Source organism: Sinocyclocheilus grahami, unplaced genomic scaffold (genome assembly GCF_001515645.1).
Source record: "Sinocyclocheilus grahami isolate Dianchi unplaced genomic scaffold, SAMN03320097.WGS_v1.1 scaffold587.1, whole genome shotgun sequence".
NCBI lineage: Eukaryota > Metazoa > Chordata > Actinopteri > Cypriniformes > Cyprinidae > Sinocyclocheilus > Sinocyclocheilus grahami.
This window is the reverse complement of record NW_015505766.1, coordinates 1,023,227-1,041,420: the sequence shown is the minus strand read 5'-3', so window position 1 is coordinate 1,041,420 and position 18,194 is coordinate 1,023,227. Positions and strand designations below refer to the sequence as shown.

The window sequence follows — 18,194 nt, the reverse complement described above, 5'->3', positions numbered from 1 at the left end:
CACTTTCACTGACATAGATCTTGTTTTGATCATAACTACCCAAAAAAATTTATTTTCAGGATTTTAACCCTTTAAATGCTAGTTTGTTTATATAATGCCACTGTTGTTGTTGTTTTTATGAAAAATGAAATTAATTATTTTCCATATACTAAATGCTAAGGAGAATTTTTTTTGGAATTTTTACAATCTTGGATATGTCAATGATTAACAACATTAATTTTGATGCACTATTTTTGTGCAGTGTCAGATAATTTTTATTTTTAACATAATTCAATTTCAATTTCAGCAGAAGCTCAGAGCAGAAAATCAGGTGGAAAATCATAAGAATTTTTAAAATAGTACAAATTTTGAATGAAACCCTATTAACAAAAATGCATGATTTTAAGCTTAAACAGCACTGGGATTAAATATCGCCACTTTAACTGGTTTCAATTGGGACATTTTTTCATTGAGGTCCTGAGTGCAACTATTTTTGTACCTAATATAAAATACATTTATGAAAGAAAACGAGGGTGAAATATTGAAATTCCAATTAAAAATACACCTTTGACAAAATGTATGCTGTTTGCATTAACACAGTCAAAATGATAAAAAAGACAAACGTGAAAGACTAAAAGTCCCTAAAGACGTACAAGGGTTAACATGCAAACATTCACAAACTCAAAAACCACAGTTAAAGAGGTGAAGCCTGTCAGGAAAGTGTCCTGGGACACATTTCACATCAAAATCTAAAGAAATAATAAATGATATTTCGCATCAACAAAATGAAGCCGTTTTTAGACTTGATATGCAAATTTGAAGTTAAAAATATCATTGTATTTAAAGTAATGAGAATTTAATGACAATCATTAGAATAATAAAAATAAGAAGTACAAAAGTGTAATGTGCAGATGCATAACGATAATGAGATTTTTTTTTTTTTATTGCATTGTGATAATGAGATTTGGCAGGAGGGGAGAAAATGAAAATAATGTCACAATACAGAAACAGGCTTCATTTTATTGCTTTATTTTTGTGAAATGTGACCCGGACATTCCCTTGATTCAATTCATAAATGTGAACTCGAGCTGACATGAAGCACGACCACTAGAAGGGCTGCTGATTGTTTTCATGTATATTTAGCAATTATTGTTAGTATTATTAATGTGTAGAGTAGCAGTGGAGTAACTTGAACATCACACAAACTCCTGTTTATCCTCGAACTACTGAATAAGAAACCAAATGAAGAACAAAAAAAGTCTCTAACCATATACTTCGCGGTTTTAAACAGTGATTGCAGGTATTGTGTGTGTGTGTGTGTGTGTGTGTGTGTGTGTAAACAGGATTCTGGGATATATATATATATATAATTATCTCTGAACATGAGTTTTGTCAATTCACATCCTAATGGCAGGAGTAATAGTGAATAATCAGAAACAAGCACAGGATCAATATTCACCTTTTCAACACTAAAGCACTCCATAATACTTCAAATACTGATTAAAGCACATTGTAAGAGCACACTCGAGTCAATCTCACAAAATCAAAAACATTTCCAGGTCATATTTCACCCCAAAAATAACAAAAAGTATATTTTTCTTAAAGAAAATTAAGCCTATTTTTAGGACCAAAAATATTATTTTAATGTGAAAAAGTATATATTATTTAAATTGTCAAGCACCGTTGTAGATATACATCACAAAAAAAAAAAAAGCTATATTCAAAATTATTAATGTGTTACAATGCAATGCGATCTTGAGTATTTAAAAAAATAAAATAATAATTTTGATTTTGGCATGAAACATGACCTGGACACGCATTAATGAGATTCACTCAAAAGCAGAGTGCATAAAATTTGAAAGAATTTCAAATAAAATTGTTGAATTTAAAATGTGCAAGAGACTGAAACATTGTAAAGCATCAGTGTATTTTTCTGTATTTGACTCTCGCGTGTCATTTTGACCATTAGAATTAAAAGAGAATTTCATACATGTTAATAGTCCATTTGAAGACATTGCACTTGTAAATAAATGCCATTTTTTAATACAGTATATTTTGTTGTTCATATTTTAATAACAGGGTTTTATGGAAGCTTGTTGAACTTTCTCACAATTTCAACTTTTTGGCTCAGAATTATGAACTTGTGTTACAAACTTTAAAAAGTTAAAAAATGTTGTTTTACAATTCTGACTTTTTTTGAGTTAGCATGTCGCAATTCTGTTTTTTGTATGCCACAGAACAAAAAATAATAATGATTTAACATTTTAAAAAGTTAATTTTTATCTTATAATTCAGATTAATTTTTTTGTGCAATTGCAGTTTATAGCTAATAAAGTTTTAAAAAATTATATTAATTGCCACTTTGTAATCTCAGATTTCAGACTATTTTCTCAGAATTGTGAGATAAAAATATATTTGCCTTTTTGAGTTTACATCTTGTGGCAGAAACAAGCTTTTCCACACCTTCTGATCAATATATTTCTTTGTCTTTTTCTGTCTTTTCTGAATACTCACTCAAAGCAATTTCTACACAATTTCAGAATATAATTTTTGTTTTTATAAATTAAGGATTTTAATAATTACTTCCCATGGCTTTTTGAGAAATCTTTGGAAAACAAATGTTTAAAATCCTCCTCATATTTCCAGGTTTTGTTTTTTCTTTTTCTTTTAAAATGTTCATTTCTAAATGTTTCTGATTTTTTTTCTTGCAATTGCAGCTTATAGCTAATAAAGATTTCCATTATTTCTATTAATTGCGACGTATCTCAGAATTCAGACTCACAATTTCAGAATATAATTTTTTTTTTTGGAATAAATTAAGGATTTTAATAAATACTTCCCATGGCTTTTTGAGGTCTGGAAATCAAAGGTTTAAAATCCCCCTCATATTTCCAGGTTTTGCATACCAATACTTGAATTTAAAGAGAATTGACCAGACCAGTTTTTCTTTGCTATAACCTACATCAATTTGGCTCATAACTGGATACGTACCACACAAAATAATATTGTTACGACTTGTATTTTTCTATGATTATTTTCATCAGCAATGATGTCCAATGACTTGTTTGCATTATTTATGCATTATTTTATTTATTTGTAAGACTTTTTAATGACTAAATTTGGTAATGGGAGAGTAAAATTATTTTTAAAACGTACACCGTTCAAACTAGGCTGCTTATGTTGAAGTGTTTGTGATGTGGTTTTTAATGATGAGACCTTTTTTGTAATCAGGCTCTTAAAAAGTACATAAAAATTTGGATATAGATTTATCGGCCAACATATCGGTTATTGGCTTTCAAAAATAAAGAATTATCAGTTATCGGTATCGGCCAAAATTTTCATATCGGTGCATCCCTAGTTACGACTGAATAATTTTTGCTTTAGATTTATTGAGCTATGTACAAATAAGTGGCAGGTAAACCAGCCAACGTTTAAAACCTGTCGGGATGAAGCTCCATCTCCTTTTTGATTCGGTTCTCCACCAGCAGCGCTAGATTTGAGTTCGTCACGGGTAAATTGTAACTTACAAATACCTGTTTCTTTGTCTTCTTTGCTGAAAAGAAAGAGGGAAATAAATGCTAGAAACTAGGTGAACACTAGACTAGGTCTGTCACCCTTCGGATGAGTTTGATGGCATTACACTTCAGCTGTAAAGGACTAAAGCACATGGATGGTTAAAGCAGATCTTACTGAGTCTCTGTGCAAGAGAGCTTGGCGTCGTGTCTGACGGATCACCCAGAACCAGAGCGGACAGAGGCACTGAATCCTGGGAAGAAACAACAAACATGGTATGAGCCGCAGAAACGCTTCTAGAGCAACTTTCATTTCTGAACCTTCAGCTTTCAAACAGAACTAATCAGAGACAACTTTATCATAACGTGCGTTTAACATCAAAAATATACCAAAAATATAACAAAATGATTGTTACAAGATAAAAAAATCTAATTGCTTTAAATGAAAATGAAGTAGTTCTCCCAGCAATCAGTGTTGTTATTGTTAAAAACCGTAATGCTATTTAAAACTGTTTTTGTTCATTTAAATAAAGCTGAAATGAACTATAAATAATAGATGAAAAACTTAAAACATTTTTACAAAAATACTAAAACTGGAATAAAAATATCTAATGCTAAATAGAAATATAAAAATGATAATAAATTTACTAAAACTTGCCGTTAATGTCAACTAGAACTATTAAAAACAGTTTTAATAAAGCTGAAACTAAATATAAATTTTAGACGGAAAACTTTACTTTTTTTAAATTAGAAAATGGTTAATAACTGAAATAATTAGGTTTCAGTAGAAGTATTAAAATTACTAAAACTAAACTAATAAAAATACATTAAAAATGACAAAAGCATATAATAAACTTACTAAAGTTGTGTTGTTATTGTCAACTAAAACTATTAAAACCGTTTTAATAAAGCTGAAATAAAATATAAATAATTTTTTTAAATAAATTAGAAACGTTGTCTTAGCAAATAACCGATATAATTAGGTTTAAGTTAAAGAATTAAAATGACTAAAACTAAACTAAAATAAACAGAAATATACAAATTACAAAAGTATAAAACTACATCACTGAAACTAAAACTATTTTAATAAAAAATAATAATTAAATAATAATTAATCAAATATAAAAATTATATGAAAAACTTGGGATTTTTAAAATCTGAAATAAAAAAAGATTTGTTGAAATATTAAAATGACTACAACTAAAACTGAAATACAGTAAACTAATAAAAAGCTAAATGTAAATATAAAAATTACAAAAATCATAAAACATTTACTAGAACTATTAAAAACTGTTTTAATGGAGCTGAAACAAAATATAAAAATTAGATTTTTTTAATTACTAAAACTAAAATAAAGCTAAAAAGCATATAATACAATTCCTGAAACTTAAACCGAGATTAAAATACAAACTGAAAATATAAGCCAACTCAAAATATTAATAAATACTACAATAATAGTAATAATAAAAGGACACTGCCCAGCACACACACTGATGCCAAACTAACCAAAGTTTATGATTATGATTATGATTATGATTATGATTATGGTTATGGTTATGGTTATGATTATGGTTATGATTATGCTTATGGTTATGATTATGGTTATGATTATGCTTATGTTTATGATACTGTGCAGATGAACGGGACTCACATGTTTGCTGCTGACGGCGAGAGCCAGACTGGACAGAACCGGCTCAGACCTGATCCAGAGGAAGAACCCGCATCTCAGCTTCATCACATGGAAGTGATCGAGCTGCTCCAGAATCTTCTCCCAGAAATCATGCACCGCGATGGGCCCCACGGAGTCCCCGTTCAGCGCCGTCTCCATGCCGAGACCGCTTCACCCGACGATCAACGAGAGAAAGTAAAAGCGCTCGTCGCGCTTCCGGATTCTGCAGCGATGCCTCCCGGTGCGGAGGACGAGCGTCGCACACTAAATCATGCGTTTTCCTTTAAAGGGGTCCTATTATGCTCTTTTACAAAGTCTTGATTTTGTTGTGGGGGTGTACAAGAACAGGCTCTCATACTAGGTTGTTCGAAAAACACATTATTTACAGTGTGTGCTGTGATTGGTTAGCTTGGCCAGTGTGTGCTGTGATCGGTTAGCTGGGCCAGTGTGTGCTGTGATCGGTTAGCTGGGCCAGTGTGTGCTGTGATCGGTTAGCTGGACCAGTGTGTGCCGTGATCGGTTAGCTGGGCCAGTGTGTGTTGTGATCGGTTAGCTGGGCCAGTGTGTGCTGTGATTGGTTAGCTGGGCCAGTGTGTGCTGTGATGTGCTGTGTGCTTCAGTGTAAATATTGCGTCAAAATCAAATCTTTTTGAGCGTGATTTAAACCCGGATGATTGTAACCACTCTAAGTTTGTCAGGCTTGGGAAAGCTAGCGTGTCTCCGACATAGTGATAACACTCGTTGCCTTCTCTAGTGCAGCTCAACCAGGTTTCGTCCCCTTCGTTGATATTTGTGATATCACAAATCCCGGAAAATATGCGTTGTAGTCCAAACGAGTCATTCGTTGTAGTTTTTGAAAAGTGATTTCTGTTAAATAAAATATCTCCATTTGAATTGGACTTTGAGCTTTGTAACAGAAAAAAGGGAAAAAGCATAATAGGACCCCTTTAAATATAAATCATGAACATTACAATTATGCATACGATAATAAAAATATATAAAATAAGTACTTAATAAAGCTCACGATATTTTACCATACAATAAAAGAGTGAAATGAAAGCTCCAAAAATTACAAAACAACAACAACAAATGCTATATAACCAACATTCTGGAGCAATGTGATTATGATTTGTGAGAGAAAATCAGACTAAAATCTTGCTCTCAGCCCCTTCAAAATATACCATGGTAAGGTAATAAAATCAAACAATTCAAAACCATTTTGAATATAGAATAAGATAAAATAAAATAAAATTAATAAAGTCAATTATGCAAATTGTTATGGTAAAATACCAGACCTAGTGATCTGCCACCAGCGGTCGTAGACACTATCACTCAGGCTAGAGCTCCCTCTATGAGGCAGGCCTATGCTTTGAAGTGGAGTCTGTTCACATATTGGTGTTCTTCTCACTGACGAGACCTCCGAACATACTCGGTTAGAGTCGTGCTTTCTTTCCTGCAAGAAAGGTTGGAGTGTAGGCTGTCACCCTCCACCTTGAAAGTGTATGTTGCTGCTATCGCAGCACATCATGATGCAGTGGACGGCCGGTCCCTGGGAAGGCATGACCTGATCGTTAGGTTCCTGAGGGGTGCCAGAAGGTTGAATCCTGTTGTCCTGGCTGGACTTCAGAGGGGTCCTTTTGAGCCGCTTGATTCAGTTGAGCTAAAGTACCTGTCTCTCAAGACAGCGCTCCTGATCGCGCTCACTTCCATCAAGAGGGTCATGGAGCCTTGTGTTCAGGCCAGCCTACTCTCACGTTGTCCTGAGACCCTGGCCTGTATACGTGCCCAAGGTTCCCACCACTCCCTTCCAAGATCAGGTGGTGAACCTGCAAGCGCTGCCCTCGAAGGAGGCAGATCCAGCCTTGGCGTTGCCGTGTCTCGTAAGAGCGTTACGCATATACGTGGACCGCACCCAGAGCTTCAGAAGCTCTGAGCAGCTCCTTGTCTGCTTTGGAGGTCAGCAGAAAGGGAAGGCTGTCTCCAAGCAGAGGTTGGCCCACTGGATAGTGGATGCCATCGCCTTGGCATACCAATCCCAAGGTGAGCCGTGCCCCCTGGGGGTGAGAGCCCACTCCACTCGGAGTGTAGCCTCTGCCTGGGCGCTGGCGCATGGCGCCTCTCTGGCAGACATCTGTCGAGCTGTGGGCTGGGCGACACATAACACCTTCACGAGGTTTAACAACCTTCGTGTAGTGCCAGGCCCAGTACTGGTGTTAGCATGCTCGGTGTCCCGGCCAGCCTCTGTACTGGGCTAGGTGTCCATATGTCTTGATTCATTATGAGTAATCCCATATGCGTATTCTTCCACGGTAAGGTTTCCCTCTAGGTAAACCCGTGTCTTCCCTTGACAGACCCGCTCTGTCAGTCTCTTCTGGCAGTTGTTTTTATCCCTACTCTAAGGTAGGACCTGCCTCAGAGACCCATTCCATATGTAGTGCTGCCCCCTGGGTCAGTCCATATCAGTATCTCCACATGTCACCTCCCTACGGGTAGGATGTGGTCTCCGTAGCGACCTTTTCCCTTAAGGCTCACTTCCCCATCGTTCTGCCAGGCTGAAAGAACAAATAGGAAAGATTTTAAGCAATCTTTCACTGAAGGTTGAAATCCCTTCCAAAAACTTTTTTGTGGATGGAACAGCAGCATGGCATTCTCCAGCAGCGATGTACTCACCGTTGGTCCCCTTCGACACCAAGGTCAGTGAATTTGCGTTGGGGCTTTGGGAAGGTTACGACCTTAGCGTAGCTTTTGTGATACGCTATGGCTTGTCAACAATTGCAGCGCCACAGGGTTGTGACGGGGTTCAGGTTGTGGCGTTTTCCATGGAGCCCATATGTCGTTCGACATCATTCGTAGTGACCGACAGATAGGGAATGTCTCAGTTACGTACGTAACCCTCGTTCCCTGATGGAGGGAACGGAGACGTTATGTCCCTATGCCACAACCTTGAACTTTTCGCTGTTGCCGGGACACGTCCTCAGCATAAAACCTGATGAGTGGATGTGCACTTTCGCCTTATATACCTGTAGGCACAGGGAGTGGCTCAGCATGCAAAATCCACTAGCCAATTCTCATTGCCATTTTCTCTTAAACTCAGAAATGATTGGCCTCCCAAGTGAGACCCCATATGCTCTGCTATTCTCTCGCTCCGTCTCACACTGATAGATCTGAACATCTTCTTGAGAGACGTAAGCGTTGGAACCCCAAACCACCATCTTCTGAATGAGTGCGGGGTTTAAAGCAGCCGCGATCAGAGCTGTGATGCCGCTGTCACTCCAGCCTAAGAGAGAGAAACACCTCAAACCCAGAGCCTGCCAGAGAGGATTTAAACCAGCATAAAGGAGCGGTAATACTGAAAATAATCATGAAAAATATTTAACTATTTAAATACATTTTAATTAATTTAATTTAATTTAATTTAAATAAATAAATAGATACATAAATAAATAAATACTATGCTAGCCATGGTACTCAATTTCGTTTCATAGTGGTTTATGGGTCAAATGAGGATGTCAGAGGTGATGGAAAGAAATATATTTTTAAAATCTTTTGTAAAACACATTTCATACATTTTTGAGCCACTATGATATTTCATTCTGGATTATTATTATTTTATATATATATATATATTATTGCTTCACTGCTCTTTTAAAAAATAAACAAACATATAAATATAATAATAAAATTATAAAAAATGAATAAATAAATAAATAAATAAAATAATTAAATGTCTTTCTTCATTACAATCTCAGGGTAGCCACACCACCACATTTTTTTTTTACTTTAAAAATTATTTTAATTAAAAATATTAATTTAAAATAAATATATAATTTAATAATTGAAAATAAAATAAAAGAATAATAAATGAATAATAAATAAAAAATAAATAAAATCTATGTAAAAATTTTAATTTTTACATAGAATTCATTGTTGAATTCACGATGGCGCCGACGGTGATGGCTGCCTCCGTGGCGTGCTCCGCAGTTGTTTTATGTTTTTGTTAGTTTGTCCTGTCTTTAGTTATATCCCTGCAATCAGTTTCACCAGAGACGAATTGCTGGACATTCGGCAGTACACACCACCCGATATTTCACCAGTTTTCGAGTATTCTGATGTTTTGCTGGACATTGTAGACGCTTCAGGACGCGCAGACGGGGGAAGCGAGCCGGCGTGCTGGGACACTCACATTGACTCCATTGTGAAAAAGGCCCAGCAGAGGTTGTACTTCCTTCGCCAGCTGAGGAAGTTCAACCTGCCACAGGAGCTGCTGAAACAGTTCTACTCCGCCATTATTGAATCTGTCCTCTGCACTTCAATAACTGTCTGGTTCAGCTCAGCTACCAAATCTGACCTCAGAAGACTACAGAGGGTAGTCCGGACTGCTGAGCGAATCATTGGTACAACCCTCCCTTCTCTCCAAGAACTGTACTCATCCAGAGTGAGCAAAAGGGCTGGCAAAATCACTCTGGCCCCCTCACATCCAGCACACTCCCTCTTTGAACTGTTGCCATCTGGTTGACGCTACAGAGCTCTGAGCACCAGAACGGCCAGACACAGGAACAGTTTCTTCCCTCAGGCAATCCATCTCACTTAACAGTAACTGTGAAATACACACTATTTATTCACTCATACACTTGTTTATTTAACACTCAGGGTTCGAACTATGGGGGAGCTAGGGGGAGCTCGGCTCCCCTTAATAAGACATGGGCTCCCCTGAAAACATGATTTGTGAAATTTTGGGGGGTCTCAAAAAATATTGACAATGTGTTATTTTGACGTGCAATTTCAGTTTTGTGTAATGTGATCATCGTGGATTATTATGTGTAAAATTGCAAAAATATCATTCATTCATGCATGACGGCGATTTAAACCTAATTCATTTCAATAAAGATAATTATACATGCAATTCTAGTCATGAGCATCAAGGTGTGGGGGTGCTGCGCTGCAAATTCCACTCATGTTTAGTACATGTTAAAGGGGTCATATGATGCGATTTAAATTTTTCCTTTCTCTTTGGAGTGCTACAAGCTCTTGGTGCATAAAGAAGATCTGTAAAGTTGCAAAGACTAAAGTCTCAAATCCAAAGAGATATTCTTTATAAAAGTTCAGAGTCAGCCACACCTACCTAAAACGGCTCGTTCTTACACGCCCCCACATGTCTACGTCACTATGTGGGAAGATTTGCATAACGCCGCCCAAATGTTCACGCAAAGAAAGAAGGCGTAACTTTTATTCTTGCTATAGTATTGTTGACGCTGCAGCCATGTTGTGAAGACGCTGTGTGTTTCGTTGTGAAAGCGAAACTACTTTGTTTGGTCTTCCAAAAGAGGACGATATCTGCTTCATCATGCCTAGAGCTGTTCCATGCTGGTCGCTGAGGGAATACATCAACGTTCACGGTGGACGAAGCGGAGTCCAGCCCGGGGTCGTCACATGTGGTTGCCGCTCATTCGTCGGATCCGCCGGGTGCGCCATTCTCGGCCCCGCTGCCTCAGCTCACTCTGGCTCGGCCTCAGCTCAAGAGTAACGTTAGACTAAAATGCCGGCTGTTCTGACTCACAGTCTTTAAGTACATTTTCATTTAAAGTATTTGCCACTGATGATTCAAACGCGAGTTTTGGGCAGTGTAGAGTATCACTTGTTGTTTGTCATTTCTCTGATCACAAATGCAGACCGAGTTTTATGTTTACGCAGTGCAATTGAACGGAGGAATTATGGTATTCTTCTGTAGCCTGACGACGAGTAACTCTAACCGTTGTTCATGTGAACTCAAAGACAGCCTGATGCTTTGTATATATACTATTTGTGGGTGGCAGTTTGTTGCTTCACCTATCAATTCGTGCCGATAAAGTATAATAGGGTAAATCCTGTATAGTGATTTATCCTATATAGTGCTAGCAAGTAGTACATACACTAGCTGTTATGTATCTTTGTAAGTTATTGTAAGCCCACAACCCCCCGTTACAAAAAAAACATGTGAGCTCCCCCAAAGTCCACGGTATAATTTGAACACTGCTAACACTCATACTCAGTCTACACCTCAAATTTGCACATAATATACCTGTACATACAATTGTCAATTTATATATTTTTTATTTTTTATTATCTGTGTTTTTTGTTCTGTCACTGTCATTCTGTTACACTGTGGAAGCTTCTGTCACGAAAACAAATTCCTCGTATGTGTAAACATACCTGGCAATAAAGCTCATTCTGATTCTGATTCTGATTCTGAAAAAATAAAGAAAGAATACACAGATGCAAATCCCTTAAAGGTGACATATCATGAAAGTCTGAGTTTTCCAGGTTGTAAGTGCTATAATCAGGTCTCCGGTGCATCTACCAACCAAGGAAACGTGAAAAAGATTAACCCAGTAACTCTGTTTTGGGAAGCCTTTTTCTGTAAGCGTCTGAGAAAACGAGCGCGTCTGATTTCGCTCCCTTGGTGACGTCACAAAGGCATCTCATTATAATATTTCCGCCCCTTAATCTGTAAGTTTTCACCCACGGCGCCGTCATTGTGTTTTCGACAGCGACAACGGTGCACCAGCTCTAACGCCATGATGAAAGTTTGAGCAAAACATGCTAACTGTTCTGTGTTTGGCTGCAGAGACGAGCACAGAACACTGTTTAGAGTCCCAGCCTCAGACGAGACGACAGAGCAGGATTTACTGATTTATTTACTGTATATTGCTGCTGCCACACAGATCTAAAATAAACATGCGATTTATTTCCCAGCTGTTTACCTTCACAGACATAACCCACTGTTTTTTTGTAACTCGTGTGTGTTTTTAACATAAACTTGTGTGTGAATGAGAACTTAGTTTAGTGCTCACATGCTGTGACAGCCGCTTTCTGTGCGTGTGCTTCAGATGTGTGCGCTCAGAAAACCTTATATCAGAAGTTTAAACTCATATGGTTTAAAACGCATGATTTCAGTGCGATAAACATGATAATCAGAACCAAAACAGATGTTTTTAGCAGGTCCCAGCTGTAAAGGCACAGCTCTATTCTGGAAAAGGGGGCGGGGAGCAGCAGCTCATTTGCATTTAAAGAGACAGGCACGAAAACAGCGTGTTTCTGCTTCCACTCAAAATAGGCATTTTCAAAATTATATAATAAATGATCTGTGGAGTATTTTGAACTGAAACTTCACAGACACATTCTGGGGACACCAGAGACTTATATTACATATTGTAAAAAGGGCATAATATCCCTCCTTTAAGAAAATTAACCATGGTTTTAGTATAACAAAAGTGTACTAACCATGTTTTTTTCTGTATAACCACAGTTTTACTACAAATACCATGGTTATACTATGGTTAATGTAGCAAAACCATGGTTAATTTGTGGTTACCAAGGTTTAACTACTGTATATGTAACCATATTGTTGTTTTTTACCTTAAGAGGACACATGAATACAGAGATGCAGTTTTGACCGCTTTAGAATTAACAGAACTCTGTATAGCTGCATGTACTCGTCTAGATCAACTCTGAGTAAAGAAAAGAGAGATTTAGAGCCAGATTTTTGTTTATTTACGTGCAATTTAGCTAGCAGGACACACAAATTAATTGAGTTATATTTTCCTATAGCATCTTGAATCTGACTTTCTTTGAGGCACACATGTGAAAGCACAGCTAAAGCTCTGGAAAAGTTGATAAGAGGGTTTCACTTCCCAGTGGCTCAAGCCCGCAGCGTCACGCTGGTCTGTGCTGGGTTTCATTAACCATCATCTGCTGAACATGCGCGCTCACGTCTGTCCGCAGGTGCTGGGATCTGAGGGGCTGCCCCTGATCGAGCCTCTGGCCCCTTCAGCGTCCCCTGAGAGTGATCATTCACGGACAGGACAGAGGAATGTTTACATCTGTGTGTAGAAGTGCATGTATAGCAGCGAGTGCATGGGGAATTGAAGGGGATTTTTGTGATATTTTCACAATCTCCAATATGAATAACAACCTGACACGACAACATCAGCCCTGCAATAAGAGCTTCGCATCCAAAGTGCTGCAGAACACTCGTGAAATGCTTCTATTTTGCATCCTTTTCTAATTGAACCCAACATTTACAGGTTTTCAGCACAACAAGTTAAATGAAACGCAGAAAAGATTTTTCATCCGGCCATGCAGGATTTCTCAATTAACAATATTTTTCTTGGTTGTCATGCACAACCTTGTGCTAAAATAATACTTTTGTATATTCTTACATTGTTATTTGCACTTCTGGTTGGATGCTTCTGTATTTAACTGGCTTTGTACTGTAGCCAGTGAAGCCAATAAAGAAACATGAATGTGAGAATGTTTTGTTCATTTTCCAGGTATATCGCAGATTTTCAGCATGTTTTGTACTGTTTACACAAAATAAAATATATTTAAATAATTTATCCCATGTGTAAATGTAATATATGTCATATATTGCCCCATATCAAGAGTGATATTGCCATATATATGTCAATATATAATTTTCACATACTTACACAAGTTTATAAATGTATATGTGCATATGTTAATATTATATAATATATATATAATATATTATGATTTTTTTTAATGAGTCTAACTATTTTTTATGGTATTGTATGCTGCAACCATATGTGAACCATATAGCCTATGCTTACTTATGCAACTTTATTAATACAATGTTTATACAAAAATATGTGTTTATATATTATATTATATTACTCATATAATATAAAAATTGACAGGTTTAAGGATGAATATACATGTGCATGACATATGTACAAAAATGTGTTTCATAAACATATATTTACATAGGCTAGATATATATGACAATATATTTCATACATGGCGATTTAATATATTGGGATATTTAGATAATCATTTGAGGGAAAAGTGGTTAGTACATTGTACTATAGTCTGTAGAAAACATATTCAAGTATAAGGCCTCTGTATAGTGCAGTATGCTGTGGTTTCTTTGAGAATGCATAAAATAATTTTCACTTAATAACCTGATGTTGAGTTATAAACTCCAACTGACATCCAATGCATGCACTTGAATTCATTAAATTAAGTCTGATTTGATTTTATTCTGTTTAATCTGCCTCTAAAGGCCCAATTGAAGGCCAAACCCCAAACTCAGCCCTGAGAACATCTGTCCGAGGTACACAGCTTCTGCAGCTTCCTCTAACACAGCATATTTGATTAGGACATTTACTGTTTCTTGCTTTTGGGACAAGGTGTTGAACTCTTTTAGCAACTTATGGTTTTCCGGTTTTTCTTTCAGTTCAAATGAGAAAAGCCTGTGTGTGTTTTTTTGGCATGTGTGAAAGAATATGGCAGCAGCTGTTGCTGGATTTGAGGACAGAGGGGGGCAAAGGGCTCTGTTGCCGGGCAAAACGGATGAATTTAGCAACTCAACCTGTTGACATTGCAATCTCTTGGTTTGCAGCAGGTCTGATGGCACACTAGTGAGAGTTCACCTGGTCAAGTGCACACTGCTGTTTGTGCACTTAAATCAATGCCACAGGCCTGGCAGGGGTGGTTTGGCTCAGTAGGTGTGATGTGTAGGTCAAATTAGGTCCCAGAATGCACATTAGCATCTGTATGACTGTTTTATGAACATACATGAATCACATAATCAATGATGGTCATACAGAAATTAAGAAATGTTCATAGATTTTGATCTTCACTCTTAAAAATAATGGCTCCGAAATGGGTTTTCACAGCAATGCCGTAGAAGAACCATTTTTTTGTTAAAAAATTATGCATTTAATCACTTAGTAAGTACCAGCACTAGAAGGAGGAGGAATATTAGGCTGGAGAAAGACAAAATCTCTCCAATATACAGTAGTGATTTTCATAGAGATGATATAGAAGAACCACTTTTGGTTCTTCAAAGAACCTTTCAGTGAACAATTCTTAAAAGAACCTTTTTTTCTTATAATCTTGAGAACTTTCTCAAGATTCTTGAGTTCTTCATGAAACCATCAAATACTCTTAAAGGTCTTTATTGGCTTTGATGTTTCCATGAAGACCTTTTAACACCCACGGAAGCTTTACATTCCACAAAAGGTTCTTCACACTAAGAAAAATGGTTCTACTAAGAACTGTTCACTGAAAGGATCTTTTGAGAAGCAAAAATGGTTCTTCTACGGCATCTCTATGAAAAATGCTAAAAAAAAAAAAAAAGGTTCCAAAGTGTATTTTTTTTTAAGTGATGCCATAGAAGAACCATTTTTGGTTCCCCAAAGAACCTCTCAATGAACATTTCTTAAAATAAATTTTTTTTACTAAACTAAAGAATGTTTTCCACTATAAAGAACCTTTTGTTGAATGGAAAGTTTCCGTGGATGTTAAAAGTTCTTTGTGGAACCAACAATTTGAATAAAGAACCTTTAGTTTTAAGAGTGTTTGATGGTTCCATGAAGAACTTTGAACATCCATGGAATCTTTCCATTCCACAAAAGGTTCTTTATAGTGGAAAAAGGTTCTTCAGAACATTCTTTACACACAAAAAAAAAAGATATTCTAAGAATCATTCATTGAAAGGTTCTTTGGGGAACCAAAAATGGTTCTTCCATGGCATTGCTATGAAAAATGCTAAATATTTTATTTTTTATTTTATTTTATATTTTTGCAGTGATGCCATTGAAGAACCATTTTTGGTTCCCCAAAGAACCTCTAAATGAACAGTTCTTAAAAGAACTTTTTTTCTAATCTAAAGAAACATTTTCCACTATAAAGAACCTTTTGTAGATTGGAAATGATCCATGTATGTTAAAGGTTCTTCATGGAACCAACATTTCCAAAAAATAACCTTTAGTTTTAAGAGTGTTTGATGGTTCCATGAAAAATTGGAATGGAAGAATGCAATCTTTACATTCCATAAAATGTTCTTCAGGACGTTCTTCACACACTCTTAAAAAAGGTTCCAAAATGTAGTTTTTGCAGCGACACCATGGAAGAACCATTTTGGGTTCCCCAAAGAACTTTTCAGTAAACAGATCTTAGAAGAACCATGGTTTTCTTTATTTTTAACAATCGATTTTTCACTATGAAGAATTTTTGTAGAATGGAAAGGTTCCATGGATGTTAAAGGTTCTTCTTGGAACCATCAATGCCAATAAAGAACCTTTATGTTTAACAAAAAAATGGTTCTTCTAAGAACTGTTCACTAAAAGGTTCTTTGGAGAACCAAAAATGGTTCTTCTATAGCATCTCTTTGAAAAACGCTAGTTTATTTTTTTGAGATTTTCAAGATTTTCGTGTCTTTCTCCTCCTCCTTCTGATCTAGTTAGTGCTGGTAATTACTAAGTGACTGAATGCACCATTGTTTGGATGATCAAACAATCCCAAAATCCCACAGATGACTATTGCAGGAGGAACCGAACCCTTTCTACAGACCAGAAGATCACAGAGACTTGTTCTTCTCTGGATTGTCCTCGTCCTGTTGAAGATCAATCATAAATGACTGCATCTTCAGAAAACTGCAAAAAAAACATTCACGCTTTCTGAAAACAAATGCTGTGAAACTCATTATCAGGTGATTCTTGAAGAAAGCGGCATGTTTCACTAGATCCCACAAGTGAAATCCAACTTCCCCTGCTTTCAGGTGAGGAAAAGAAAGTGCGAGAAATCTCACAAGACAATGAATTTCTATCTCATGTTTTGCAACTTTCTAACTGCAGTTTTGCACAGATGTGAGTGTGTGTGAGAAAGTCAGAACGAAAGTCGCAGAAAAGGAAGAAAGGACATTTTTACTTTGTTTCCATGAAGTTCTGACGGAGCAAAATAATAGAATCAGTGAGTCAATATCAGAACATGTGGCTCTGAAAATTACAAACTAATGCCAAAATGAATCAAACTAATTCTATGTGTTTTTTGACTATTGCATTCATATTTGAACACCGGAAATACCTGCATAAACATGAGATATAATAGTTGCATGGTATATAGATCTAGAAATATACTTTTCTATATGAATTAACAGATAAAGGCAACATTGTCATATTTTGAAAATTTATCTTGAAAATGATTAATAAATGTATCATCCTGCTTCTGCAGATATGCCATGTTTTTCAGAAAAGTGCTTAAATAAATAAATACATATCAAATAAAATATAAAAACTACTATGTTATTTATATGACATATACGTGTGTGTGTGTATAAAATAAAATGTATACAATTAAAAAATAATATAAAAAATATTTTATATTATAAAAAAATTTAATATTTAAAAGTGATGGATTCACCCTTTTTTTAATCTAATGGAAAACAATATTTGGCATGTTTTCAAGTCTAATTTAAGGCTTGCACTAAAGGCTGCTGGTAAATGACAAACTTTCCTGCATGGCTGAAGATGTGAAATTAATAAAATATGTTCAAAAATATACATTTTCACCAACCATGCCAGTTTCATATAGTGTCATAACCAATCGAAACAAAGCCGTTCTCATGGGTGTGTGTATGAAAAAACTGCAAACGTTCATGTGTTTCTTCATGCATCTACAGGTGAAGGGTTGTGATGTTGGTTCACGTATTTATGATCATATCATGTTTGTTCTCTGCGTGTGATCTGAAGGATGTTTCATATGTCTACAATCTTTCATAACTTTCATCTTTTCTCACCAGCAACCCAAAATCTCTCGGTTTCCTAAACGATCGAGACGAACACTGTTCCTGAACACAGTGTGCTGCCTACATAGGAAGCATTTCAAGGCATCATAATTATCATACTTAAATACAGAAAAGCAGTAAAATAGCTCAATCTAATTCAAATGAACTCTTTAACTGTGTACGTTAGGTTTTAGCTTAGCATCAAATTAACATCAAACTTCACTGAAATCAACTGCAAGTCGTTTGAGCTTTCATTTCGGTAGACAGCAAGCTAGTGCACTAGGTTTAGGTTTGAGTGAGTGTAAATAAATCATAATTTCTCACCATCCATATGCAGCTGAATGGTGTTTTTAATAGCTGAAATAAAAGAAAACCGACTGTATGAACATTGAGATTATAGACATTTTAAACATGAAGACTTAAATGGGTTAAATATTGTAAGGCAGACTTTCTCTGACTGATGTAT

At 36.1% G+C, this 18,194-nt stretch overlaps 1 protein-coding gene across 1 annotated transcript; it reads right to left on the bottom strand.

Annotated features, from left to right (window-relative positions):
• Positions 1–3,348: 3,348 nt before the first annotated feature.
• Positions 3,349–5,348, bottom strand: LOC107557007 (proteasome assembly chaperone 4-like). The gene is made up of 3 exons (XM_016240288.1): positions 5,143–5,348; positions 3,670–3,745; positions 3,349–3,532 (listed from the first exon to the last, which is right to left on the bottom strand). The coding sequence occupies exons 1-3, from the start codon at positions 5,317–5,319 to the stop codon at positions 3,411–3,413; spliced, it is 375 nt and encodes a 124-aa protein (XP_016095774.1). The 5' UTR covers positions 5,320–5,348; the 3' UTR covers positions 3,349–3,410.
• Positions 5,349–18,194: the final 12,846 nt, after the last annotated feature.

Bases quoted from the DNA above. Each gene is read 5' to 3' on its own strand.
- LOC107557007 (XM_016240288.1), bottom strand. From the start codon at position 5,319: ATGGAGACGGCGCTGAACGGGGACTCCGTGGGGCCCATCGCGGTGCAT. The intron at 3,746-5,142 runs GTGAGTCCCGTT...GTTTCTTCCCAG, and splicing joins TCGCCGTCAGCAGCAAACAT to GATTCAGTGCCTCTGTCCGC. The intron at 3,533-3,669 runs GTAAGATCTGCT...CTTTCTTTTCAG, and splicing joins CTCTCTTGCACAGAGACTCA to CAAAGAAGACAAAGAAACAG.